The sequence below is a fragment of the Anomaloglossus baeobatrachus genome, chromosome 11 (genome assembly GCF_048569485.1).
Source record: "Anomaloglossus baeobatrachus isolate aAnoBae1 chromosome 11, aAnoBae1.hap1, whole genome shotgun sequence".
Classification (NCBI taxonomy): domain Eukaryota; kingdom Metazoa; phylum Chordata; class Amphibia; order Anura; family Aromobatidae; genus Anomaloglossus; species Anomaloglossus baeobatrachus.
In genome coordinates, this window is record NC_134363.1 from 134,160,614 (window position 1) to 134,184,001 (window position 23,388).

The following is a 23,388-nucleotide window of genomic DNA, read 5'->3' on the forward strand; positions in this document are numbered from 1 at the left end:
ATGATCCTGCTATAAACCCCCATCCTGCTTATATACCAGCATCCTGCTCATATTCCCCCATCCTATTCATATACCCCATCCTGTTCATATACCCCCATCCTGTTCATATACCCCCATCCTGTTCATATACCCCCATCTTGTTCATATACCCCCATCCTGTTCATATAGCCCCCATCCATCCTGTTCATATAGCCCCCATCCTGTTCATATACCCCCATCCTGTTCATATACCCCCCATCCTGTTCATATACCCCCCCATCCGGTTCATATACCCCCCATCCGGTTCATATACCCCCCATCCGGTTCATATACCCCCCATCCTGTTCATATACCCCCCATCCGTCCTGCTCATATACTCCCATCCTGTTCATATACCCCCATCCTGTTCATATACCCCCATCCTGTTCATATACCCCCCATCCATCCTGCTCATATACTCCCATCCTGTTCATATACCCCCATCCTGTTCATATACCCCCATCCTGTTCATATACCCCCATCCTGTTCATATACTTCCATCCTGTTCATATACCCCCAATCCCTCCTGCTCATATACTCCCATCCTGCTATATGCCCCCATCGTGCTCATATACCATCCTGATATATGGCCTGTATCCTATAGCACAGAGAAAAAAAATCAAACGTTTATACTCACCTTTTCCTCACTCCCTCCAGCACCGATCATCTTCCTCTCTGCGCCGCTGACCTGCGTGTGTGGAGCCGTTCCCCTGCAGCACGCGATGTCTTCCTGTCTGTGCCAATCAGCTGACCAGCACAGATCAGCTGACCGGCGCAGACAGGAAGACATCGCGTGCTGCGGGGGAACGGCTCCACACACGGGGATGGGTGAGTGTACTGATTCACTGCACCCCGCGCTGATAATGATGTGCGGGGGGCAGTGAATACAGCCGCACATGATCACTCCAGGCTGTAATTGCCAGGGGTGATCATGTGGACCGGCTCTTTACTATGCGCGCGTCCCCGCTCGTCCTCCCACCCACCTGTCAGCGCCGGCTTCTGCGCTGAGAAATGGGCGGGAGGATGGGCGTGCATATGTAATGAGCGGGCACACGTGGTCACGGCAGGCTGCTATAGTAGCCTGCTCATGCCCCCGATGACCCGCTCCACCGCAGCACCCTCATTCCCCGCAGCCACAGTCAGACCATAAGACGCACCCCCAACTTTCCCCCAACATTTGGGGAAAAAAAAGTGCGTCTTATGGTCCGAAAAATACGATGTGTATATATATATATATATATGTATATATATATATATATATATATATATATATATATATATAATAAAAAAAGATCAATTGCTTTTAGAGAGTCTTTTCTTACTGTAAGCAGCAATTCAGAGCCATTTGTCTATATCCCCAAGGATGCAGAAATAACATTTTGTTTGTAAAGATATCTCATGATGTAAATTATCCATTTACTGTTGCTGCTCTCTCTGGTAAATGATTTCATGCGGTATCACTTTGTAAATAAATTACATTACATTAGCTGGATGCATAAAGCCTCTTCCATAAATTGCAATATTTTCTCCTGTGGTTTTTGAGCTTGTTTTAGTTTCTGCACTTATGTATTCTCATCCATTTCAGAGTAGAAAGAAAACATGTTTAAACTGAATTGTCAATTTTAATAAAATTAGAATTGTTTGTAAAAAAAATGCCCCCAAAAAATAGTATTTGCTTTTTTGGGGGTTCAGTTTATATAGTGTATTCAAGAATAATCATTACTACCCTGTAGGAAAATGTAGATCCTCCATATGAAAACATCCACAAATCAGTCTGTTGTAATTGGCTTGTAAAATTGTAAAATTTAAATTTTGGAATGTGGAATAATAAAAATTGGAATCGAAAACGGAAAAGCAGCACCAATCAGATCCAGAAAAAAATGGGGCGTTCTGATTCTAAAAAGTCACTAATTTTTACCTTTAGCCTTCAACTAAACTGGAAAAGGAAGATGTTGAGGAAAATACAGAATGTCAAGAATTGAAAGAGAATCCAAAAAAGGAATCTGGAGAGGACGAAGAGGAGAAAGAAATGGCGGTAAACCAGAGTCCCAAAGGTAAAATACTTGTGTTCTCTATCACGTCCCAGATGTTCTTTCTCCATTGTGTCCTTTCTTGCTTTTGGGTGTTGTTTATTGAGGGTTTTTGTTTGTCTTTTTCTATCTTATGCAATCTTATGCATGCCTCCTTCAGTGTTATTTCCCTGGATAGGAGAGATCTGACTTCTTGTCATATAAAGAACCTGACAGGGAAGTAAATGGGTTGTGCTGATTGTTGGAAAAGTTGGAAGGAAAGGTACCAAAATTTGTGGGGGTCCCATAGGTTGGACCACCAGTGATCATGGAGTAATCGAATACCTTAATAAAATGGTAAAAAACTTTATTAACCTACGATAAGTATACCCCTTTAAAAGGGGTCAAGGATTATAAATAAGTACCGTATTTTTCGGACCATAAGACACACTTTTTTCCCCCCAAATGTTAGGGGAAAGTGGGGGGTGCGTCTAATGGTCTGAATGTAGGGCATGGCTGCGGGGAATGAGGCTGCTGCGGTGGAGCAGGTCATCGAGGCACGAGCAGGCTGCAGCGGCGCCTGCCGTGACCACGTGGGCCCGCTCATTACATATGCACGCCCATCCTCCCGCCCATCTCTCAGCGCTGAAGCCGGGGCTGATAGGTGGGCGGGATGATGGGCGGGGACGCGCGCATAATTAACAGCCGGCCATGATCACCCCTGGCAACTACAGCCTGGAGTGATCATGCTCGGCTGTATTCACTGCCCCCCACGCATCATCATCAGCGATGGGGTGCAGTGAATCAATGTACTCACCGTTCCCCTGCAGCACCGCAACGTCCTCCAGTCTGCCGGCCGCACTGTGTGGACTGGAGACTAGCGGTGCTCACAGCGATGATGTCATCGCCGTGCGCACGTGTGTCCTCACAGCCGCGCCAGCAGACTGGAGGACATCGCAGTGCTGCAGGGAATGTGGCCGGCTCAACACAGCACTGCCGGCACAGACAGGAGGAGCGACGCTGCGTGGAAAGAGGAAAGGTGAGTGTAAACGTTTATTTATTTTTTGTGTGTACCGGAAGATGGGGGTATATGAACAGGATGATGGCATATAGCAGGATGATGGCGGTATATGAGCAGGATGGGGCCATATACCAGGATGATGGGAATATATGAACAGGATGATGGCATATAGCAGGATGATGGCGGTATATGAGCAGGATGGGGCCATATACCAGGATGATGGGAGTATATGAACAGGATGATGGCATATAGCAGGATGATGGGGGTATATAAACAGGATGATGGGGGTATATGAGCAGGATGATGGCAGTATATGAGCAGGATGATGGGGGTATATGGGCAGGATGATGGGGGTATATGAGCAGGATGATGGGGGTATATGAGCAGGATGATGGGGCCATATACCAGGATGATGGGAGTATATGAACAGGATGATGGCATATAGCAGGATGATGGGTATATGAGCAGGATGGGGGGTATATGAGCAGGATGATGGGGGTATATGAGCAGGATGATGGGGGTATATGAGCAGGATAATGGGGGTATATGAGCAGGATGATGGGGGTATATGAGCAGGATGGTGGCGTATATGAGCAGGATGATGGCGTATATGAGCAGGATGATGGCGTATATAGCAGGAAGATGGGGGTATATGAGCAGGATGGTGGCGTATATGAGCAGGATGATGGCGTATATAGCAGGATGGGAGCACATACCAGGATGGCAGTATATAGCAAGATGGGGCTATAACAGGATGAGGGACATAAATATATACACAAGGCAGGAGGATCATTACCAGGATGGGGTACCTTAGTAGAGAATTTGGGGATATTACCCCATAATAGTGTCAGCAGCAGATCCTCGCCCCATAACAGTGTGTCATGACCACATTTTTTGCTTAAAATGTTATTTTCCTATTTTCCTCCTCTAAAACCAGGGTGCGTCTTATGGTCAGGTGCGTCTTATAGTCCGAAAAATACGGTAATACACCATGTTAGTGCCTTTGAAAAAAGAAGTAAAAACGTTAGAGTCCTACAGAAAGTAAAAAATCTTACAAATATTAATTTTAGGGGGGAATTTGTCATTGTGGAAACTCTTTGAAGAATAAAGAAAATCTTATTTGTATTTTGCAGCAGAACTCATTCAAGAAGAAAAGGCCACAGACAAAACCGGTATAAACAATGTCCCAAATAAAGTAGAGGATAAGGAACCAAAATCAGGTACAACTGAAGGGTCTTCGGTTTCAGTGCTATGTTCTTCAAGAAATACCGTAGCTAACAGTGATATCGGTGCAGGAAAGTGGAGAAAACCAAGACTGACTCCCCTTTCCTCTAATGTCAGTTGTATTAAAGGGTTATCCCCAAGATCCTATCCCAATATGTAGTAGGTGTAATAATAATAATAATAATATTAGCAAAGACATCCAAATAGAAATGTAGTATAGTTCTCCTGATATAGCCTTGTCTCTTAACTCATGTAGGGTATAGCTATCCATGGTTGTGTTCACTCATATAGCTGCTGTGGTTGTATCTGTAGATATATAAGCTGCAATGTCCTGCACATGAGGTAAGAGGTATAGCTAATCAGGAGAACTATACTACATTTCTTTGTCGCTCCATTGGGAGACCCAGACAATTGGGTGTATAGCTTCTGCCTCCGGAGGCCACACAAAGTATTACACTTTAAAAAGTGTAACCCCTCCCCTCTGCCTATACACCCTCCCGTGCATCACGGGCTCCTCAGTTTTATGCTTTGTGTTGAAGGAGGCACACATTCACTCAAGCTCCCATTTTAGTCAGCAGCAGCTGCTGATTGTATCGGATGGAAGAAAAGAGGGCCCTAACAGGGCCCCCGGCATGCTCCCTTCTCACCCCACTAAGTCGGCGGTGCTGTTAAGGTTGAGGTACCCATTGCGGGTACAAAGGCTGGAGCCACATGCCGTTTTTCCTTCCCCATCCCTTAGAGGCTCTGGGAGAAGTGGGATCCTAACCGGTCACCATTCACTGGGACCAGGCTCCCTCCGCAGCCCCTGGGGGAATCTGACGGACAGGAGACTGAGTATCATCAGGGACAGGCCCTGCATCTATAAGGTACTCTGTGTCCCCTTGGGGACGGTGCATGGAGCGCCTGTGTTACAGACGCTGCAGCGGCTGCTGTTTTTTTGTGACGACCGGGACTACCGCGCCGACCGCGCCTGTTTGCCGGCCGCGTTATTAAATTTAGTCCCCGGCTTCTGCGGCCTAGTACCATAACTCCCGCCCCCGGGCCTGCCAGTCAGGGGTAAGGGCGGGACGGTCGACTGGACGTCGGCAGTGAGGGCTGGAGCATACTTAGGTGTTCTCCTCCCCCCTCACTGAGCACTGTGGGGCACCAGATTCCCGCACTTTATTAGTCACGCCCACGGCTCCCTCCTCCCCTGAGAACTCTGGCAGCCATATTTACAATCACTTCTGCCGGTGGAGGATTTCAGAACGAGCTCTACAGCTCTGGGAGGCCCAGGCAGGGAATCTGGTGGACACACAACTGCTTTGGGCGGTCGGTAAGCCACACCGGTTACCCGGTGCTGGCCCCCCTTGGGTGCCGAAGTGTATATATATATATATATATTTGTATACATTTTCTCTGTTCGGCCGCATTGTTTTGCTTTTGGCTATATACCCTCAGTGATCACTCTCAGAGGAGACTACAGCATGTCGTCCGCAAAGAGCAAGGGTGCCAAGGCACAGGCTTATTTTGCAACCTGTACCTCTTGTGCGGCTATGTTACCTGCAGGTTCCACCTACCCTCACTGTGTGCAATGCTCGGCCTCTGTGGCACTCACTCAGCCGGAGCCTCGGGCACTGGTGGGACCCTCGGCTCAGGTAGAACCGCCGGCTTCCACTGTCCAGGTGGCAGGGACAGAGTTTGCAGTTTTGGCTGAGAAACTCTCTGAGTCGCTTTCACAATCCATGGCTCAGTCTATGGACAGATGGTCTGCTAAGATACTAGAAGCCTTGCAGTCCAGATCGGTCACACAGGCCCCGGGCACTGTGAGTTCATCGCCCCCAGGCCCCTCTCGGTCGGTGCAGCAGAGTGCTCCTGGGGTGACACCTAGGTCCCACGGGGAGGACTCCGACACGGACCGCAGTCCCAGACCGGCTAAGCGGGCTCGCTGGGGACCTTCCCCGGCTTCATCACGCTGTTCGGGGTCGCAGTATGAGGACTCTCTGGAGGATGAGGCGGAGGTCGCAGCCCAGGGCTCTAATCCTGACGTTGCTCTCAATCTTGATACACCTGAAGGGAACGCCATAGTAAATGACCTTATAGCGTCCATCAACCAGGTGCTAGATCTTTCTCCCCCAACTCCACCTATAGAGGAGTCGGCTTCACAGCAGGAGAAACACCAGTTTAGGTTTCCCAAACGTACACGGAGTGCGTTTTTCGATCACTCTAACTTCAGAGATGCTGTCCAGAAGCACAGAGCATTTCCGGACAAGCGCTTTACTAAGCGCCTTAATGACACACGTTACCCCTTCCCCACTGACGTAGTTAAGGGTTGGGCTCAGTGTCCCAAGGTGGATCCTCCAGTCTCTAGACTGGCGGCTAGATCCGTAGTATCAGTGGCAGATGGTTCATCGCTCAAGGATGCCACTGACAGGCAAATAGAGCTCCTGATGAAATCCATCTATGAAGCCATAGGCGCGTCTTTTGCTCCGGCCTTTGCAGCCGTGTGGGCACTCCAAGCTATCTCAGCTTGTCTGTCTGAGATTAATGCAGTCACACGTACCTCTGCTCCGCAAGTTGTGTCTTTGACTTCTCAGGCATCGGCCTTTTCGTCCTACGCCATGAACGCCGTCCTGGACTCAGCGAGCCGTACAGCGGTAGCGTCCGCCAATTCGGTGGCAGTCCGCAGGGCCATGTGGCTACGCGAATGGAAGGCAGACTCTGCTTCCAAGAAGTTCTTAACCGGTTTGCCATTTTCTGGCGACCGTTTGTTTGGCGAGCAATTGGATGAAATTATTAAACAATCCAAGGGTAAGGACTCGTCCTTACCCCAGTCCAAACCAAACAAACCTCAGCAACGAAAAATTCAATCGAGGTTTCGGTCCTTTCGGCCCTCAGCCAGGTCCCAATCCTCCACGTCCAACAGGTCAGAGAACGGCCAGAGGAACTCTTCTGCATGGCGGTCTAAGTCACGTCCTCCAAAGACCGCCAGAGGAACCGCCTCCAAGGCGGCCTCCTCATGACTTTCGGCCTCCCCAAACCGCATCCTCTGTCGGTGGCAGGCTCTCCCGCTTTTGCGACGCCTGGTGGCCACATGTCTAAGACCGATGGGTGAGAGACATTCTGTCGCACGGTTACAGGATAGAGCTCAGCTCTCGTACTCCGACTCGTTTCTTCAGAACATCTCCGCCCCCCGAGCGAGCCGATGCACTTTTTCAGGCGGTGAACACTCTGAAGGCAGAAGGAGTTGTGATTCCCGTTCCCATTCAAGAACGTGGTCGCGGTTTTACTCCAACTTGTTCGTGGTGCCAAAAAAGGACAGATCATTCCGCCCCGTTCTGGACCTCAAACTGCTCAACAGACACGTGAGAACCAGACGGTTCCGGATGGAATCTCTCCGTTCTGTCATCGCCTCGATGTCCCCAGGAGACTTCCTAGCCTCAATCGACATCAGGGATGCTTATCTCCATGTGCCGATTGCACCAGAGCATCAACGCTTCCTGCGTTTCGCCATCGGGGACGAACACCTTCAGTTTGTGGCACTGCCTTTCGGCCTGGCGACAGCCCCACGGGTCTTCACCAAGATCATGGCATCCGTGGTGGCGGTCCTACACTCTCAGGGCCACTCGGTGATCCCTTACTTAGACGATCTCCTAGTCAAGGCACCCTCCCGGGTGGCATGTCAACACAGCCTGACCATTGCTCTGGAGACTCTCCAGAGGTTCGGGTGGATCATCAATTTCCCAAAGTCAAAATTGACACCGACCCAATCACTGACTTACCTCGGGATGGAGTTTCATACTCTCTCAGCGATAGTGAAGCTTCCGCTGGACAAACAGCGTTCGCTGCAGACAGGGGTGCACTCTCTCCTTCGGACCCAGTCACACCCCTTGAGGCGCCTCATGCACTTCCTAGGGAAGATGGTGGCAGCAATGGAGGCAGTTCCCTTTGCGCAGTTTCATCTGCGTCCACTTCAATGGGACATTCTCCGCAAATGGGACAGGAGGTCGACGTCCCTAGACAGGAACGTCTCTCTTTCACTGGCAGCCAAAACCTCTCTTCAGTGGTGGCTTCTTCCCACTTCCTTGTCGAAGGGAAAATCATTCCTGCCCCCATCCTGGGCTGTGGTCACGACGGACGCGAGTCTGTCAGGGTGGGGAGCGGTCTTCCTCCACCACAGGGCTCAGGGAACCTGGACTCCGACAGAGTCCTCCCTTCAGATCAATGTTCTGGAGATAAGGGCAGTGTATCTAGCCCTAAAGGCGTTCCATCGGTGGCTGGAGGGCAGACAGATCCGCATACAGTCGGACAACGCCACGGCGGTCGCGTACATCAACCACCAGGGCGGCACACGCAGTCGTCAGGCCTTCCAAGAAGTTCGGCGGATTCTGCTGTGGGCGGAAGCCACAGCCTCCACCATCTCCGCAGTTCACATCCCGGGCGTAGAAAACTGGGAAGCAGACTTTCTCAGTCGCCAGGGCATGGACACAGGGGAATGGTCTCTTCACCCGGACGTGTTTAAAGAGATCTGTTGCCGCTGGGGAACGCCGGACGTCGACCTCATGGCGTCTCGGCACAACAACAAAGTCCCGGCATTCATGGCACGGTCTCAAGATCACAGAGCTCTGGCGGCGGACGCATTAGTTCAGGATTGGTCGCAGTTTCGACTGCCTTATGTATTTCCTCCTCTGGCACTGCTGCCCAGAGTGTTGCGCAAGATCAGGTCCGACTGCCGCCACGCCATCCTCGTCGCTCCAGACTGGCCGAGGAGGTCGTGGTACCCGGATCTGTGGCACTTCACGGTGGGTCAACCGTGGGCACTCCCAGACCGACCAGACTTGCTGTCTCAAGGGCCATTTTTCCATCTGAATTCTGCGGCCCTCAACCTGACTGTGTGGCCATTGAGTCCTGGCTCCTAGCGTCCTCAGGGTTATCTCAAGATGTCATTGCCACTATGAGACAAGCCAGGAAACCAACGTCCGCCAAGATCTATCACAGGGCTTGGAGGATTTTCTTATCCTGGTGCTCTGATCGGGGTTTTACCCCCTGGCCGTTTGCCTTACCCACTTTTCTTTCTTTCCTTCAATCCGGAATGGATAAGGGTTTGTGTCTCGGCTCTCTCAAGGGACAAGTATCGGCGCTTTCCGTGTTTTTTCAAAAGCGTCTAGCCAGGCTTCCGCAGGTCCGCACGTTCCTGCAGGGAGTTTGCCACATAGTCCCACCTTACAAGCGTCCGCTGGAACCCTGGGATCTTAACAGGGTGCTAACGGCTCTTCAGAAACCACCTTTCGAGCCGATGCGGGATGTCTCTCTATCACGCCTTTCGCAGAAGGTGGCCTTCCTAGTGGCAGTCACATCACTTCGGAGAGTGTCTGAGCTAGCAGCGCTGTCATGCAAAGCCCCCTTCCTGGTGTTTCACCAGGATAAGGTGGTTCTGCGTCCGGTCCCGGAATTTCTCCCTAAGGTGGTATCCCTTTTCATCTCAATCAGGATATCTCCTTACCTTCCTTTTGCCCTCATCCAGTTCACCAATGTGAAAAGGATTTGCACTTGTTAGATCTCGTGAGAGCACTCCGGCTCTATATTTCTCGCACGGCGCGCCTGCGCCGTTCGGATGCGCTCTTTGTCCTTGTCGCTGGCCAGCGTAAGGGGTCGCAGGCTTCCAAGTCAACCTTGGCTCGGTGGATCAAGGAACCGATTCTTGAAGCCTACCGTTCTTCTGGGCTTCCGATTCCTTCAGGGCTGAAGGCCCATTCTACCAGAGCCGTGGGTGCATCCTGGGCATTGCGGCACCAGGCTACGGCTCAGCAGGTGTGTCAGGCGGCTACCTGGTCGAGTCTGCACAGTTTCACGAAACACTATCAGGTACATGCCTATGCTTCGGCAGATGCCAGCCTAGGTAGGCGAGTCCTTCAGGCGGCGGTCGCCCACCTGTAAGAGGGGGCCGTTTTTCGGCTCTTTTTATCGAGGTATTCTTTTACCCACCCAGGGACTGCTTTTGGACGTCCCAATTGTCTGGGTCTCCCAATGGAGCGACAAAGAAGAAGGGAATTTTGTTTACTTACCGTAAATTCCTTTTCTTCTAGCTCCTATTGGGAGACCCAGCACCCGCCCCTGTTCCCTTCGGGCTGTTGTTCTTTTGTGTACACATGTTGTTCATGTTGAATTGTTCTTTTGGTTCATGGTTTCAGTTCTCCGAACATCCTTCGGATTGAATTTACCTTAGACCAATTTATAAGTTTCCTCCTTCCTGCTTTTGCACCAAAACTGAGGAGCCCGTGATGCACGGGAGGGTGTATAGGCAGAGGGGAGGGGTTACACTTTTTAAAGTGTAATACTTTGTGTGGCCTCCGGAGGCAGAAGCTATACACCCAATTGTCTGGGTCTCCCAATAGGAGCTAGAAGAAAAGGAATTTACAGTAAGTAAACAAAATTCCCTTCTTCTAATTAAAGGTATTTGCTAATATTTTTACTATTACACCTAGTACATATTGGAATAGGATCTTGAAGATGGGGATAACCGTTTAAGTGAAAAAAATAATGCTGTTTTGCAGTAATTCTTGATTCACAAATGTGTGGTTTATGTAGACAGCAGGCCTATGTGTTTCCATGGGGACAGACAACCGCTACCTTCTGGATGTAGTCAGAGCCCCTATGTAAGGCTAGTTTCACACTTGCGTTGGACGGCTTCTGTAGCATTGCGTTGTGTGACGGATGCAACGGATGCGTTGCATATAGTGGCACAACGGATGCTACGGATAGTACAAAACAACGGAAAGCTTTTTTTTTTCTCCTTTACATTTTACTGGCAGCAGACTATTGTGAACGATAAGCTGATCGGCGGCCGGGCACTCAGCTGAGCGTTCTCACATGCCGGCGGCTGGGCGCTCAGCTGATAGTTCGGCTGCCGAGAATGTGTGCGGGGGGCGGAGTGTGGAGTGGGTGGAGCCGAGCGGGCCATGGCGCTGAGGACAGGTGAGTGTGCATGTGTGTATGTATATGTGTGTGTGTGTGTGTGTGTCTGTGTGTGTGTGTGTGTGTATGTGTGTACATACATGCGGCGTGGAGTGCGGGAGGGGGTGGAGCCAAGTGGGAAAGTGTTGGGCGCCCTGCACACGTAGCGAGGGTAAATATCTGCAAAGCACTTTTCTTTTTCGCTCCTAATTGGGAGACCCAGACAGTGGGTGTATAGCTACTGCCCTCTGGAGGCCGCACAAAGAACTACACTTAAAAGTGTAAGGCCCCTCCCCTTCTGGCTATACACCCTCCCGTAGGAGTACAGATTCCTCAGTTTTAGCTTTGTGCGCAAGGAGGTCAGACACGCACGCATAGCTCCATTGTTTTTAGTCAGCAGCAGCTGCTGACTATGTCGGATGGAAGAAAAGAGGGCCCATAAACAGGGCTCCCAGCATGCTCCCTTCTCACCCCACTGTATGTCGGAGGTGTTTGTAAGGTTGAGGTACCCATTGCGGGTACGGCGGCAGGAGCCCACATGCTGATTCCTTCCCCATCCCTTTTTACAGGGCTCTGGGTGAAGTGGGATTTACTGGTCTCCAGGCACTGAGACCGGGCTCCATCTACAGCCCCTGGAGAAGATGCTGGATGGAGCGGAGTACATCAGGGACATGGCCCTGCTTCCTCAAGGTACTCTGTGTCCCCGTGCATTTGGCGCTCACACCGCAGCATGCTGGGTGTTGTAGTGCGCCGGGGGACATCTGCGCTACGGCGCTTGTGCCATGGCCTCATTCAGCTTAGCTGAAGCAGGCACACTTCCAGGAATCGGTCGCGCCGGCCGCTGGGACTGCGGCGCGGCTGGCACTTGTGGTGCGCCGGGGACTTCAGCGCGGCCCGCGCTTTTACGGCGGCCGCGCTGATAACGGGGACTTCAGCGCGGCCCGCGCTTTTACGGCGGCCGCGCTGATAACTCGAGTCCCCGGCTTTTGCGGCCTGCTTCCGTTCGTTCCCGCCCCCAGACCTGCCAGTCAGGAGAGGGGCGGGACGCTGGCCAGTGCATCAGCGCTGAGGGCTGGAGTCGTTTTTACATACTCCAGCCCTCCCAATCGGCACAGAGGGGACACTGTTTCCCGCACTTTTGTTTGGGAACTCCCACGGACCGCCCCTCTCCACAGACGCCGGCAGCCATTCCTGCTGACACGCTGAGCTGCAGAGGGGAGCCGGGGAGACCCAGACAAGGAATCTGCAGCCTCTTACCCGCTATTCAGCGGGCGGTAAGCAGCCCTCAGGGCTCACCCCCTCTTGTGCCAGTACTATTCTTAGTATTTTGTTGCTACAAATACTTTGTATTGCATAGCGCTGGTCGCCCTTTGGCTATAGACTCTCTCACATTGCAGAGAGCCAGCAGCATGTCGTCCGCAAAACGCAAGGGTGCCAAAGCACAGACATTATATGCTTCCTGCACCGCATGTGGGACTTTTCTACCGGCAGGCTCCACGGACCCCCATTGTGTGCAGTGCTCGGCCCCTGCGGCGCTTGCACAGTCGGGACCTCTGCTGGACGTGACCCAGGGTGTACCACCTGTGAATGCTGTCCAAGTGACAGGAACTGAGTTTGCAGCTTTTGCTGACAGAATGTCTCTCACTATGTCACAAATTCTTGACACATTGCGAGCTAGGCCTGTACTTCAGGCCACGGACACTGTGCAATCATTGCCCCCTGGTCCCCCTCAGCTCCAAGCTCCGGGACGGGCATATACACCTCAGGGTGAAGACTCTGACTCGGATGATGGCCCCGGGCAGCCTAAGCGGGCTCGCTATGACGGGCCTTCACATTCATCTCAATGGTCAGGATCCCAGCGAGATGAATCTATGGGTGATGAGGCGGACGTAACTGATCAGGATTCTGATCCTGGGACCGCTCTCAATCTAGATACACCAGATGGTGACGCCATAGTTAATGATCTTATATTTAACATCAATAAGATGTTAAATATTTCCCCACCAGCTCCTCTTGTGGAGGAGTCAGCTTCGCAGCACGAGAGAATCCATTTCAGATACCCTAAGCGTACTTTAAGCACTTTTCTGGACCACGCTGACTTTAGAGACGCAATCCAGAAACCCCACGCTTATCCTGAAAGGCGTTTTCCTAAACGGCTTAAAGATACACGCTATCCTTTTCCCCCTGAGGTGGTCAAGGGTTGGACCCAGTGTCCAAAAGTGGATCCTCCAATTTCCAGGCTTGCAGCTAGATCCTTGGTTGCAGTTGAAGATGGAGCGGCACTTAAAGATGCCACTGACAGGCAGATGGAGCTCTGGCTGAAATCCATCTATGAAGCGATTGGAGCGTCATTGGCGCCTTCTTTTGCAGCCGTATGGGCACTCCAAGCTATCTCAGCCGGGCTTGCGCGAGTTGACTCCGTCACACGTGCATCTGCCCCGCAGGTAGCACCATTGACCTCGCAAATGGCGGCATTCGCGTCGTACGCGATTAATGCTGTTCTTGACGCTACAAGCCGCACGGCAGTGGCGTCAGCCAACTCCGTTGTTTTGCGTAGGGCCCTGTGGTTGAGACATTGGAAAGCAGATTCTCATTCCAAGAAGTGCTTAACCAATTTGCCTTTTTCTCGTGACCGATTGTTTGGAGAGCGTTTGGATGAAATCATCAAACACTCCAAGGGTAAGGACTCATCCTTACCGCAACACAGACAAAACAGACCCCAACAGAGGAAGGGTCAGTCTGGTTATCGGTCCTTTCGAGGACCGGGCAGGTCCCAATTCACCTCGTCAAAAAAGACTCAAAAGGACCAGAGACGCTCAGATTCTTGGAGGTCTCAGTCACGCCCAAAAAGGGCAGCCGGAGGAACCGTTGCCAAGACGGCGTCCTCCTGACTTGCGGTCTCCGATTCCCACACCCGCGGTCGGTGGGAGGCTTTCCCACTTTGGCGACATCTGGCTGTCACACGTCAAAGACCGTTGGGTGAGGGATATTCTGTCTCACGGGTACAGGATAGAGTTCAGTTCTCGTCCGCCAACTCGTTTCTTCAGAACTTCTCCCCCACCAGACCGAGCCGATGCTCTGTTGCAGGCGGTGGCCGCTCTAAAAGCGGAAGGAGTGGTGACCTCCGTCCCTCTTCAGGAACAAGGTCACGGTTTTTACTCCAATCTGTTTGTGGTCCCAAAAAAGGACGGATCGTATCGGCCCGTCCTGGATCTAAAGTTGCTCAACAGACACGTAAAAGTCAGGAGGTTCCGGATGGAATCCCTACGCTCCGTCATAGCCTCAATGTCTCAAGGAGATTTTCTAGCATCAATAGATATCAAAGATGCGTATCTCCACGTGCCGATCGCACCAGAGCATCAGCGTTTCCTACGCTTCGTCATACACGACGAACACCTGCAGTTCGTAGCGTTACCTTTCGGTCTGGCAACAGCCCCCCGGGTCTTCACCAAGGTCATGGCAGCAGTAGTAGCTGTTCTGCACTCGCAGGGTCACTCGGTCATCCCGTATCTAGACGACCTGCTTATAAAGGCACCCTCTCAAGAGGCATGCTAACACAGTCTGAAGGTGGCACTAGACACTCTCCAGAGTTTCGGGTGGATTATCAACTTTCCAAAGTCTCATCTAACCCCGACCCAATCTCTGACTTATCTTGGCATGGAGTTTCATACTCTCTCAGCGATAGTGAAGCTTCCACTGGACAAGCAGTGCTCGCTACGGACTGGAGTGCAATCTCTCCTTCAGAGCCAGTCACACTCACTGAGGCGCCTCATGCATTTCCTAGGAAAGATGGTAGCAGCAATGGAGGCAGTCCCGTTCGCGCAGTTTCATCTGCGCCCTCTACAATGGGACATTCTACGCCAATGGGACGGGAAATCGACGTCCCTCGACAGGACTGTCTCCCTCTCTCAGACTGCCAAGGACTCTCTGCGTTGGTGGCTTCTCCCCACCTCATTGTCACAGGGAAAGTCGTTCCTTCCCCCGTCCTGGGCAGTGGTCACGACGGATGCGAGCCTATCAGGGTGGGGAGCGGTGTATCTCCACCACAGGGCTCAGGGGATGTGGACTCTGGAAGAGTCCACCCTGCAGATCAATGTTCTGGAAATCAGAGCAATCTATCTTGCCCTGCGAGCCTTCCAACAATGGCTGGAAGGCAAGCAGATTCGGATTCAGTCGGACAATTCCACGGCGGTGGCGTACATCAACCACCAAGGGGGAACACGCAGTCGCCAAGCTTTTCAAGAAGTCCATCGGATTTTGACGTGGGTGGAAAGCAGAGCGTCCACCATATCCGCAGTTCACATCCCAGGCGTGGAAAACTGGGAAGCAGACTTTCTCAGTCGCCAGGGCATGGACGCAGGAGAATGGTCCCTTCACCCGGACGTGTTTCAGCAGATCTGTTGCCGCTGGGGGACGCCGGACGTCGATCTGATGGCGTCACGACACAACAACAAGGTCCCAGTTTTCATGGCACGGTCTCACGATCACCGAGCACTGGCGGCAGACGCCTTGGTTCAGGATTGGTCGCAATTCCGACTCCCCTATGTGTTCCCACCTCTAGCATTGTTACCCAGAGTTCTCCGGAAAATCAGGTCCGACTGCCATCGAGCCATACTCGTCGCTCCAGATTGGCCAAGAAGGTCGTGGTACCCGGATCTGTGGCATCTCACGGTAGGCCAACCGTGGACACTACCAGACCGTCCAGATTTGCTGTCTCAAGGGCCGTTTTTCCATCTGAATTCTGCGGCCCTGAACCTGACTGTGTGGCCATTGAGTCCTGGATCCTAGCGGCCTCAGGTTTATCTCATGAAGTTGTTGCCACAATGAGACAGGCTAGAAAACCATCCTCAGCTAAGATCTATCACAGAACGTGGAAGATATTCTTAGCGTGGTGCGTGGCTCAAGGGTTTTCTCCCTGGCCATTTGCATTGCCAACTTTTCTTTCCTTCCTGCAGTCTGGGTTGGAAAAAGGTTTGTCGCTTAGCTCTCTTAAGGGTCAAGTCTCCGCGCTATCCGTATTCTTTCAGAAGCGCTTGGCACAGCTTTCTAAAGTACGCACGTTTCTCCAAGGAGTTTGTCATATTGTTCCTCCTTACAGACGGCCATTGGAACCCTGGGATCTGAACAAGGTTCTCATTGCTCTCCAGAAGCCGCCTTTCGAGCCTTTGAAAGAGGTTCCCCTTTCTCGGCTTTCACAAAAGGTAGTTTTTCTTGTGGCGGTCACGTCTCTTCGAAGAGTGTCCGAGCTAGCGGCGTTATCTTGCAAATCTCCCTTCCTGGTGTTTCACCAAGACAAGGTAGTACTGCGTCCAATTCCAGAGTTTTCTCCCAAGGTGGTTTCTTCCTTTCATCTCAATCAGGATATCACTTTACCATCTTTGTGTCCGCATCCAGTTCACCAATTTGAAAAGGGTTTACATCTGTTGGACCTGGTGAGAGCACTCAGGATTTACATTTCTCGCACGGCGGCTCTACGCCGTTCTGATGCGCTCTTTGTCCTAGTCGCTGGTCAGCATAAGGGATCGCAAGCTTCCAAATCCACCCTGGCGCGGTGGATCAAGGAACCAATTCTTCACACATACCGTTCTGCTGGGCTTCCGATTCCATCTGGACTGAAGGCCCATTCTACCAGAGCCGTGGGTGCGTCCTGGGCATTGCGGCATCAGGCTACGGCTCAGCAAGTGTGCCAGGCGGCTACCTGGTCGAGTCTGCACACGTTTACCAAACACTATCAAGTGCATACCTACGCTTCGGCAGATGCCAGCCTAGGTAGACAAGTCCTTCAGGCGGCGGTGGCCCACCTGTAGGAAGAGGCTGTCTGACAGCCCGTTCATGTGGTATCTTTTTACCCACCCAGGGACTGCTTTTGGACGTCCCACTGTCTGGGTCTCCCAATTAGGAGCGAAAAAGAAGAAGGGAATTTTGTTTACTTACCGTAAATTCCTTTTCTTCTAGCTCCAATTGGGAGACCCAGCACCCGCCCTATTTGTTCTTAGGGTTTCGTTTTTCGGGTGCACATGTTGTTCATGTTGTTTCTTAAGTTCTCCGATCATGTTATCGGATTGAATTTGTTTTTGAAACTGTTATTGGCTTTCCTCCTTCTTGCTTTGGTACTAAAACTGAGGAATCTGTACTCCTACGGGAGGGTGTATAGCCAGAAGGGGAGGGGCCTTACACTTTTAAGTGTAGTTCTTTGTGCGGCCTCCAGAGGGCAGTAGCTATACACCCACTGTCTGGGTCTCCCAATTGGAGCTAGAAGAAAAGGAATTTACGGTAAGTAAACAAAATTCCCTTCTCCTTGGTTACCCGATATTTATCTTGGTTACGGGTGCAGGGAGCCAGAGAGAGCATGCGCAGAGAAATCCTATGGATTGCGCTGCTCAAAAAAACGTTACATGCTGCGTTCCTCCCGCCCGGCGCAGCGTCAAAATAACGACGCTGCGTCGTCCAGCGGATGCAACGCTGACACTTGTGTTACAGTGCGTCGTCCATACAAGTCTATGGAGAATAGTGCAGTGCAGTGCGTTAACGGACTGCGCTATTCTCCATAGTGACGGACTGCGCTGAACGCAAGTGTGAAAGTACCCTAATACTTCCTTACAGCTTTCTCCACTTGTTTAGATTATTAAGAAATTGTAGCAGAGCATGTGAAGTAACGTACCTATGTAGCCATGGAGGCACATAGCTCTGCATAAGAGCTGTGTACACCGTTTTCAATCAAATCTTGACATTTTAGTCACAGATCATTGTTTCTTTGCACAGAGGAGGAAAACAAACTTGAAGACAAGGAAGAAATTGTGAATCAGCAGAATGGAGACAACTGTATAAAACAAGAAGAAGAAGAAGGGAAGCGAGAAGATGGTGGAAAGTTTAAATTTATGTTTAATATCGCAGACGGCGGTTTTACAGGTATTCTCACTGCTTATCACGAGGGCAGTTATCCTGAATATAGACATTATTTTTCTGTGGGGGAAATGTTGTTCTGCCTTGTCCGAGTTCGGACTGCCAGCCACTTTGTTCTCCTTGAAAAAAGTCACCGGCATAGATTTGCTGGCAGCCGCTTTCTCATCAAGAACACAGGAGCGATTGGCCAAGCTTGTGTATATGGGAGAAACAGCCAAGTGAGTGATCAGACAACGTTTCGTTTGATTGACAGCCGTCTAATGCGTTTCTTGCCTAGAAAAAAACTGTCACTCACATGACATACGGATGCTAAGGGAGGAAAGAACACAGGATATACGATACTAGGGGAGGAAAGAACACATGACATACGGATGCTAGGGAAGGAAAGAGACACATGACATAGATGCTAGGGAAGGAAAGGGACACATGACATATGGAGGCTAGAGAAGGAAAGGGACACATGACATAGATGCTAGAGAAGGAAAGGGACACGCTCTGCAGGCTATTCCTGTGTATGTGTCAAGAGGAGCAACGCTCTGCAGACTGACACAAGCAGGGAGATATACAGTATACCGCGCTGCCCCACTGAGCTGTTAGGATAAGAGGCCAGAGGTGAGCACATTCAAGTGGGGGAGTGGTGGGAGCGGCGGCGGCGCCAGCGGTGGGGGGAGGTGGGGGGGTTGGTGGTAACGGGTGCAAAGCAGTGGTGGCTGGGGAGCAGCGACGGCGGGGGGAGTAGCGTACCAGTAGCTTCGGACTGGCTATGGAGCTTTCACCTGCAGCCTGGACTGATCTCAGAGGTTGCAGGACTGAACCGCGAGCACTGAGTGATTGATTCCCCGGTGATTGCGGTGCAGTTCATGTCAGCTACAGACAGGCCGGGCTGATCTTCGGAGTTCAGGTGAGAGCACCGGAGATCATCCCGGCCTGTCTGCAGCGGACATGAACTGCACCGCATTCGCTGGGTAATCAATCACTCGGCGCTCGCGGTTCAGTTCAGGCTGCACTCCGGAGCTCAGGTGAGAGCTCTGGAGTGCAATGCAGGTATCCGCAGCCAGGACTGGCATTACTGGAGATTCCTCCGATAGCCAGTCCAACGCTGCGTACTGGTGCTCACCCATCCCGGCGGGTGACAGGGGGGAAACTCCAGACGGCGCTGATCTCCTCCCTCTGCTGTGATCCGGACTGCCCAGGGGGCGCGTCCAGGTCACAGCAGACGCCTACTCTATCTTAGTCTATGGGGTCGGATCCCGACCACTGTTCTCTATGCACAGGGGCTGCCACAAAGGAGTGAGTAACTGTCGTTACACACAGCTAATCCAATATGGCAGCCCCTAGTGCTTCAGTAAAACTAGAATTAAATAAAAACTAAATAAACAGTGAGTTTATTTTTGTATTAAAAAATACTTGATTTCATAATCACTATTATTAATACAAAAATAAAAACCCGCGACACCCTACCTTTAAGTCAGTTTATCCATTCGCTATATGGTAATAACTTTTCTTGCTAAAAGCGATTTTTCCCCAAGAAAGCTACAAGGATGTTAGGAATATTGCTCCTCATCCAATTTATGAAAAAGACACACCTTGAGGTTTAATATCCTAAAGGTTTGTAAAGAATTAGAAAAAAAGAAGGGAATTTTGTTTACTTACCGTAAATTCCTTTTCTTCTAGCTCCTATTGGGAGACCCAGACAATTGGGTGTATAGCTTCTGCCTCCGGAGGCCACACAAAATATTACACTTTAAAAGTGTAACCCCTCCCCTCTGCCTATACACCCTCCCGTGCATCACGGGCTCCTCAGTTTTGGTGCAAAAGCAGGAAGGAGGAAACATAAATTGGTCTAAGGTAAATTCAATCCGAAGGATGTTCGGAGAACTGAAAACCATGAACCAAAAGAACAATTCAACATGAACAACATGTGTACACAAAAGAACAACCAGCCCGAAGGGAACAGGGGCGGGTGCTGGGTCTCCCAATAGGAGCTAGAAGAAAAGGAATTTACGGTAAGTAAACAAAATTCCCTTCTTCTTTGTCGCTCCATTGGGAGACCCAGACAATTGGGACGTCCAAAAGCAGTCCCTGGGTGGGTAAAAGAATACCTCGATAAAAAGAGCCGAAACGGCCCCCTCTTACAGGTGGGCAACCGCCGCCTGAAGGACTCGCCTACCTAGACTGGCGTCTGCCGAAGCATAGGTATGCACCTGATAGTGTTTCGTGAAAGTGTGCAGACTAGCCCAGGTATCTGCCTGACACACCTGCTGAGCCGTAGCCCGGTGCCGCAATGCCCAGGACGCATCCACGGCTCTGGTAGAATGGGCTTTCAGCCCCGAAGGAAGCGGAAGCCCAGAAGAATGGTAGGCTTCAAGAATCGGTTCCTTGATCCACCGAGCCAAGGTTGACTTGGAAGCCTGCGAACCCTTACGCTGGCCAGCGACAAGGACAAAGAGCGCATCTGAACGGCGCAGGGGCGCCGTGCGAGACACGTAGAACCGGAGTGCTCTCACTAGATCTAATGAGTGCAAATCCTTTTCACATTGGTGAATTGGATTAGGGCAAAATGAAGGTAAGGAGATATCCTGATTGAGATCAAAAGGAGATACCACCTTAGGGAGAAATTCCGGAACAGGACGCAGAACCACCTTATCCTGGTGAAAAACCAGGAAGGGGGCTTTGCATGACAGAGCTGCCAGCTCCGACACTCTACGGAGTGATGTAACTGCCACTAGAAATGCCACCTTCTGCGAAAGACGTGATAAAGAGACATCCCGCAGCGGCTCGAAAGGTGGTTTCTGAAGAGCCGTTAGCACCCTGTTAAGGTCCCAGGGTTCCAGCGGACGCTTGTAAGGTGGGACTATGTGGCAAACTCCCTGCAGGAACGTGCGGACCTGCGGAAGCCTGGCCAGACGCTTTTGAAAAAATACGGATAGCGCCGATACTTGTCCCTTGAGAGAGCCGAGTGACAAACCCTTGTCCATTCCGGATTGAAGGAATGAAAGAAAAGTGGGTAAGGCAAAAGGCCAGGGAGTAAAACCATTACCAGAACACCAGGATAAGAAGATCCTCCAAGACCTGTAATAGATCTTGGCGGACGTTGGTTTCTTGGCCTGTCTCATGGTGGCAATGACATCCTGAGATAACCCTGAAGACGCTAGGAGCCAGGACTCAATGGCCACACAGTCAGGTTGAGGGCCACAGAATTCAGATGGAAAAACGGCCCTTGTGACAGCAAGTCTGGGCGGTCTGGAAGCGCCCACGGTTGACCCACCGTGAGATGCCACAGATCCAGGTACCACGACCGCCTCGGCCAATCTGGAGCGACGAGAATGGCGCGACGACAGTCGGACCTGATCTTGCGCAACACTCTGGGCAGCATCGCCAGAGGAGGAAATACATAAGGCAGTCGAAACTGCGACCAATCCTGAACTAATGCGTCCGCCGCCAGAGCTCTGTGATCTTGAGACCGGGCCATGAATGCTGGGACTTTGTTGTTGTGCCGTGACGCCATAAGATCGACGTCCGGCGTTCCCCAGCGGCGACAGATCTCTCGAAACACGTCTGGGTGGAGAGACCATTCCCCCGCGTCCATGCCCTGACGACTGAGAAAATCTGCTTCCCAGTTTTCTACGCCCGGGATGTGAACTGCGGAGATGGTGGAGGCTGTGGCTTCCACCCACTGCAGAATCCGTCGGACTTCCTGGAAGGCTTGACGACTGCGAGTGCCGCCTTGGTGGTTGATGTATGCGACGACAGTGGCGTTGTCCGACTGGATACGGATCTGCCTGCCCTCCAGCCACCGATGAAAAGCCAATAGGGCTAGATACACTGCCCTTATCTCCAGAATATTGATCTGAAGGGATGACTCTACCGGGGTCCAGGTTCCCTGAGCCCTGTGGTGGAGGAAAACCGCTCCCCACCCTGACAGGCTCGCGTCCGTGGTGACCACAGCCCAGGTTGGGGGTAGGAAGGATTTTCCTTGCGATAGAGAATTGGGAAGGAGCCACCACTGAAGAGACGTCTTGGTTGCAAGGGAAAGAGAGACGTTCCTGTCGAGGGAAGTCGACCTCCTGTCCCATTTGCGGAGAATGTCCCACTGGAGTGGCCGCAGATGGAATTGCGCGAAGGGCACTGCCTCCATCGCTGCCACCATCCTCCCCAGGAAGTGCATGAGGCGCCTCAAGGGGTGTGACTGACCCCGAAGAAGAGATTGCACCCCTGCCTGCAGAGAAAGCTGTTTGTCGAGCGGTAGCTTGACTACCGCTGACTGTGTATGAAACTCCATCCCGAGGTAAGTCAGAGATTGGGTCGGTGTCAACTTGGATTTTGGGAAGTTGATGATCCACCCGAACTGCTGGAGAGTCGCCAGAGCGACGGTAAGGCTGATTTGACACGCCATCTGAGAAGGTGCCCTGACTAGGAGATCGTCTAAGTAGGGAATCACCGAGTGGTCCTGAGAGTGTAGGACCGCCACAACGGATGCCATGACCTTGGTGAACACCCGTGGGGCTGTCACCAGGCCGAAAGGCAATGCCACGAACTGAAGGTGTTCGTCCCCGATGGCGAAACGCAAGAAGCGTTGATGTTCGGGTGCGATCGGCACATGGAGATAAGCATCCTTGATGTCGATCGATGCTAGGAAGTCTCCTTGTGACATCGATGCGATGACCGAGCGGAGAGATTCCATCCGAAACCGTCTGGTGCTCACATGTCTGTTGAGTAGTTTGAGGTCCAGAACGGGACTGAATGAACCGTCCTTCTTTGGCACCACAAACAAGTTGGAGTAAAAGCCGCGACCATGTTCCTGAGGGGGAACAGGGATCACAACTCCTTCTGTCTTCAGAGCGTCCACCGCCTGAAAAAGTGCGTCGGCCCGAGCGGGGGGCAGAGAGGTTCTGAAGAAACGAGTCGGAGGACGACAGCTGAACTCTATCCTGTAACCGTGAGACAGAATGTCTCTCACCCATCGGTCTTGACATGTGGCCACCAGGCGTCGCAAAAGCGGGAGAGCCTGCCACCGACCGAGGATGCGGTTCGGGGATGCCGAGAGTCATGAAGAGGCCGCCTTGGAGGCATTGCCTCCGGCGGCTTTTTGGGGGCGTGACTTAGCCCGCCACGCATAGGAGTTCCTCTGGCCTTTCTCCGGCCTGCTGGACGAAGAGGATTGGGACTTGGCGGAGGGACGAAAGGACCGAAACCTCGATTGTATTTTCCGTTGCTGAGGTCTCTTCGGTTTGGACTGGGGTAAGGAGGAGTCCTTTCCCTTGGATTCCTTAATAATCT

The 23,388-nt window shown here is 51.7% G+C and overlaps 1 protein-coding gene across 5 annotated transcripts in view; it reads left to right on the plus strand.

The window, feature by feature from the left end:
- Window positions 1-23,388, plus strand: part of CHD5 (chromodomain helicase DNA binding protein 5) — a 256,909-nt gene that overhangs the window by 195,585 nt on the left and 37,936 nt on the right. For 4 of the 5 annotated variants that reach the window (XM_075327784.1, XM_075327788.1, XM_075327789.1 and 1 more), the window contains exons 33-35: window positions 1,943-2,072; window positions 4,182-4,268; window positions 17,968-18,114. In XM_075327784.1, the coding sequence (XP_075183899.1) occupies window positions 1,943-2,072; window positions 4,182-4,268; window positions 17,968-18,114 (364 nt within the window). The remainder of the gene's footprint in view (window positions 1-1,942; window positions 2,073-4,181; window positions 4,269-17,967; window positions 18,115-23,388) is intronic. The other variant, XM_075327785.1, reaches the window with a different exon arrangement.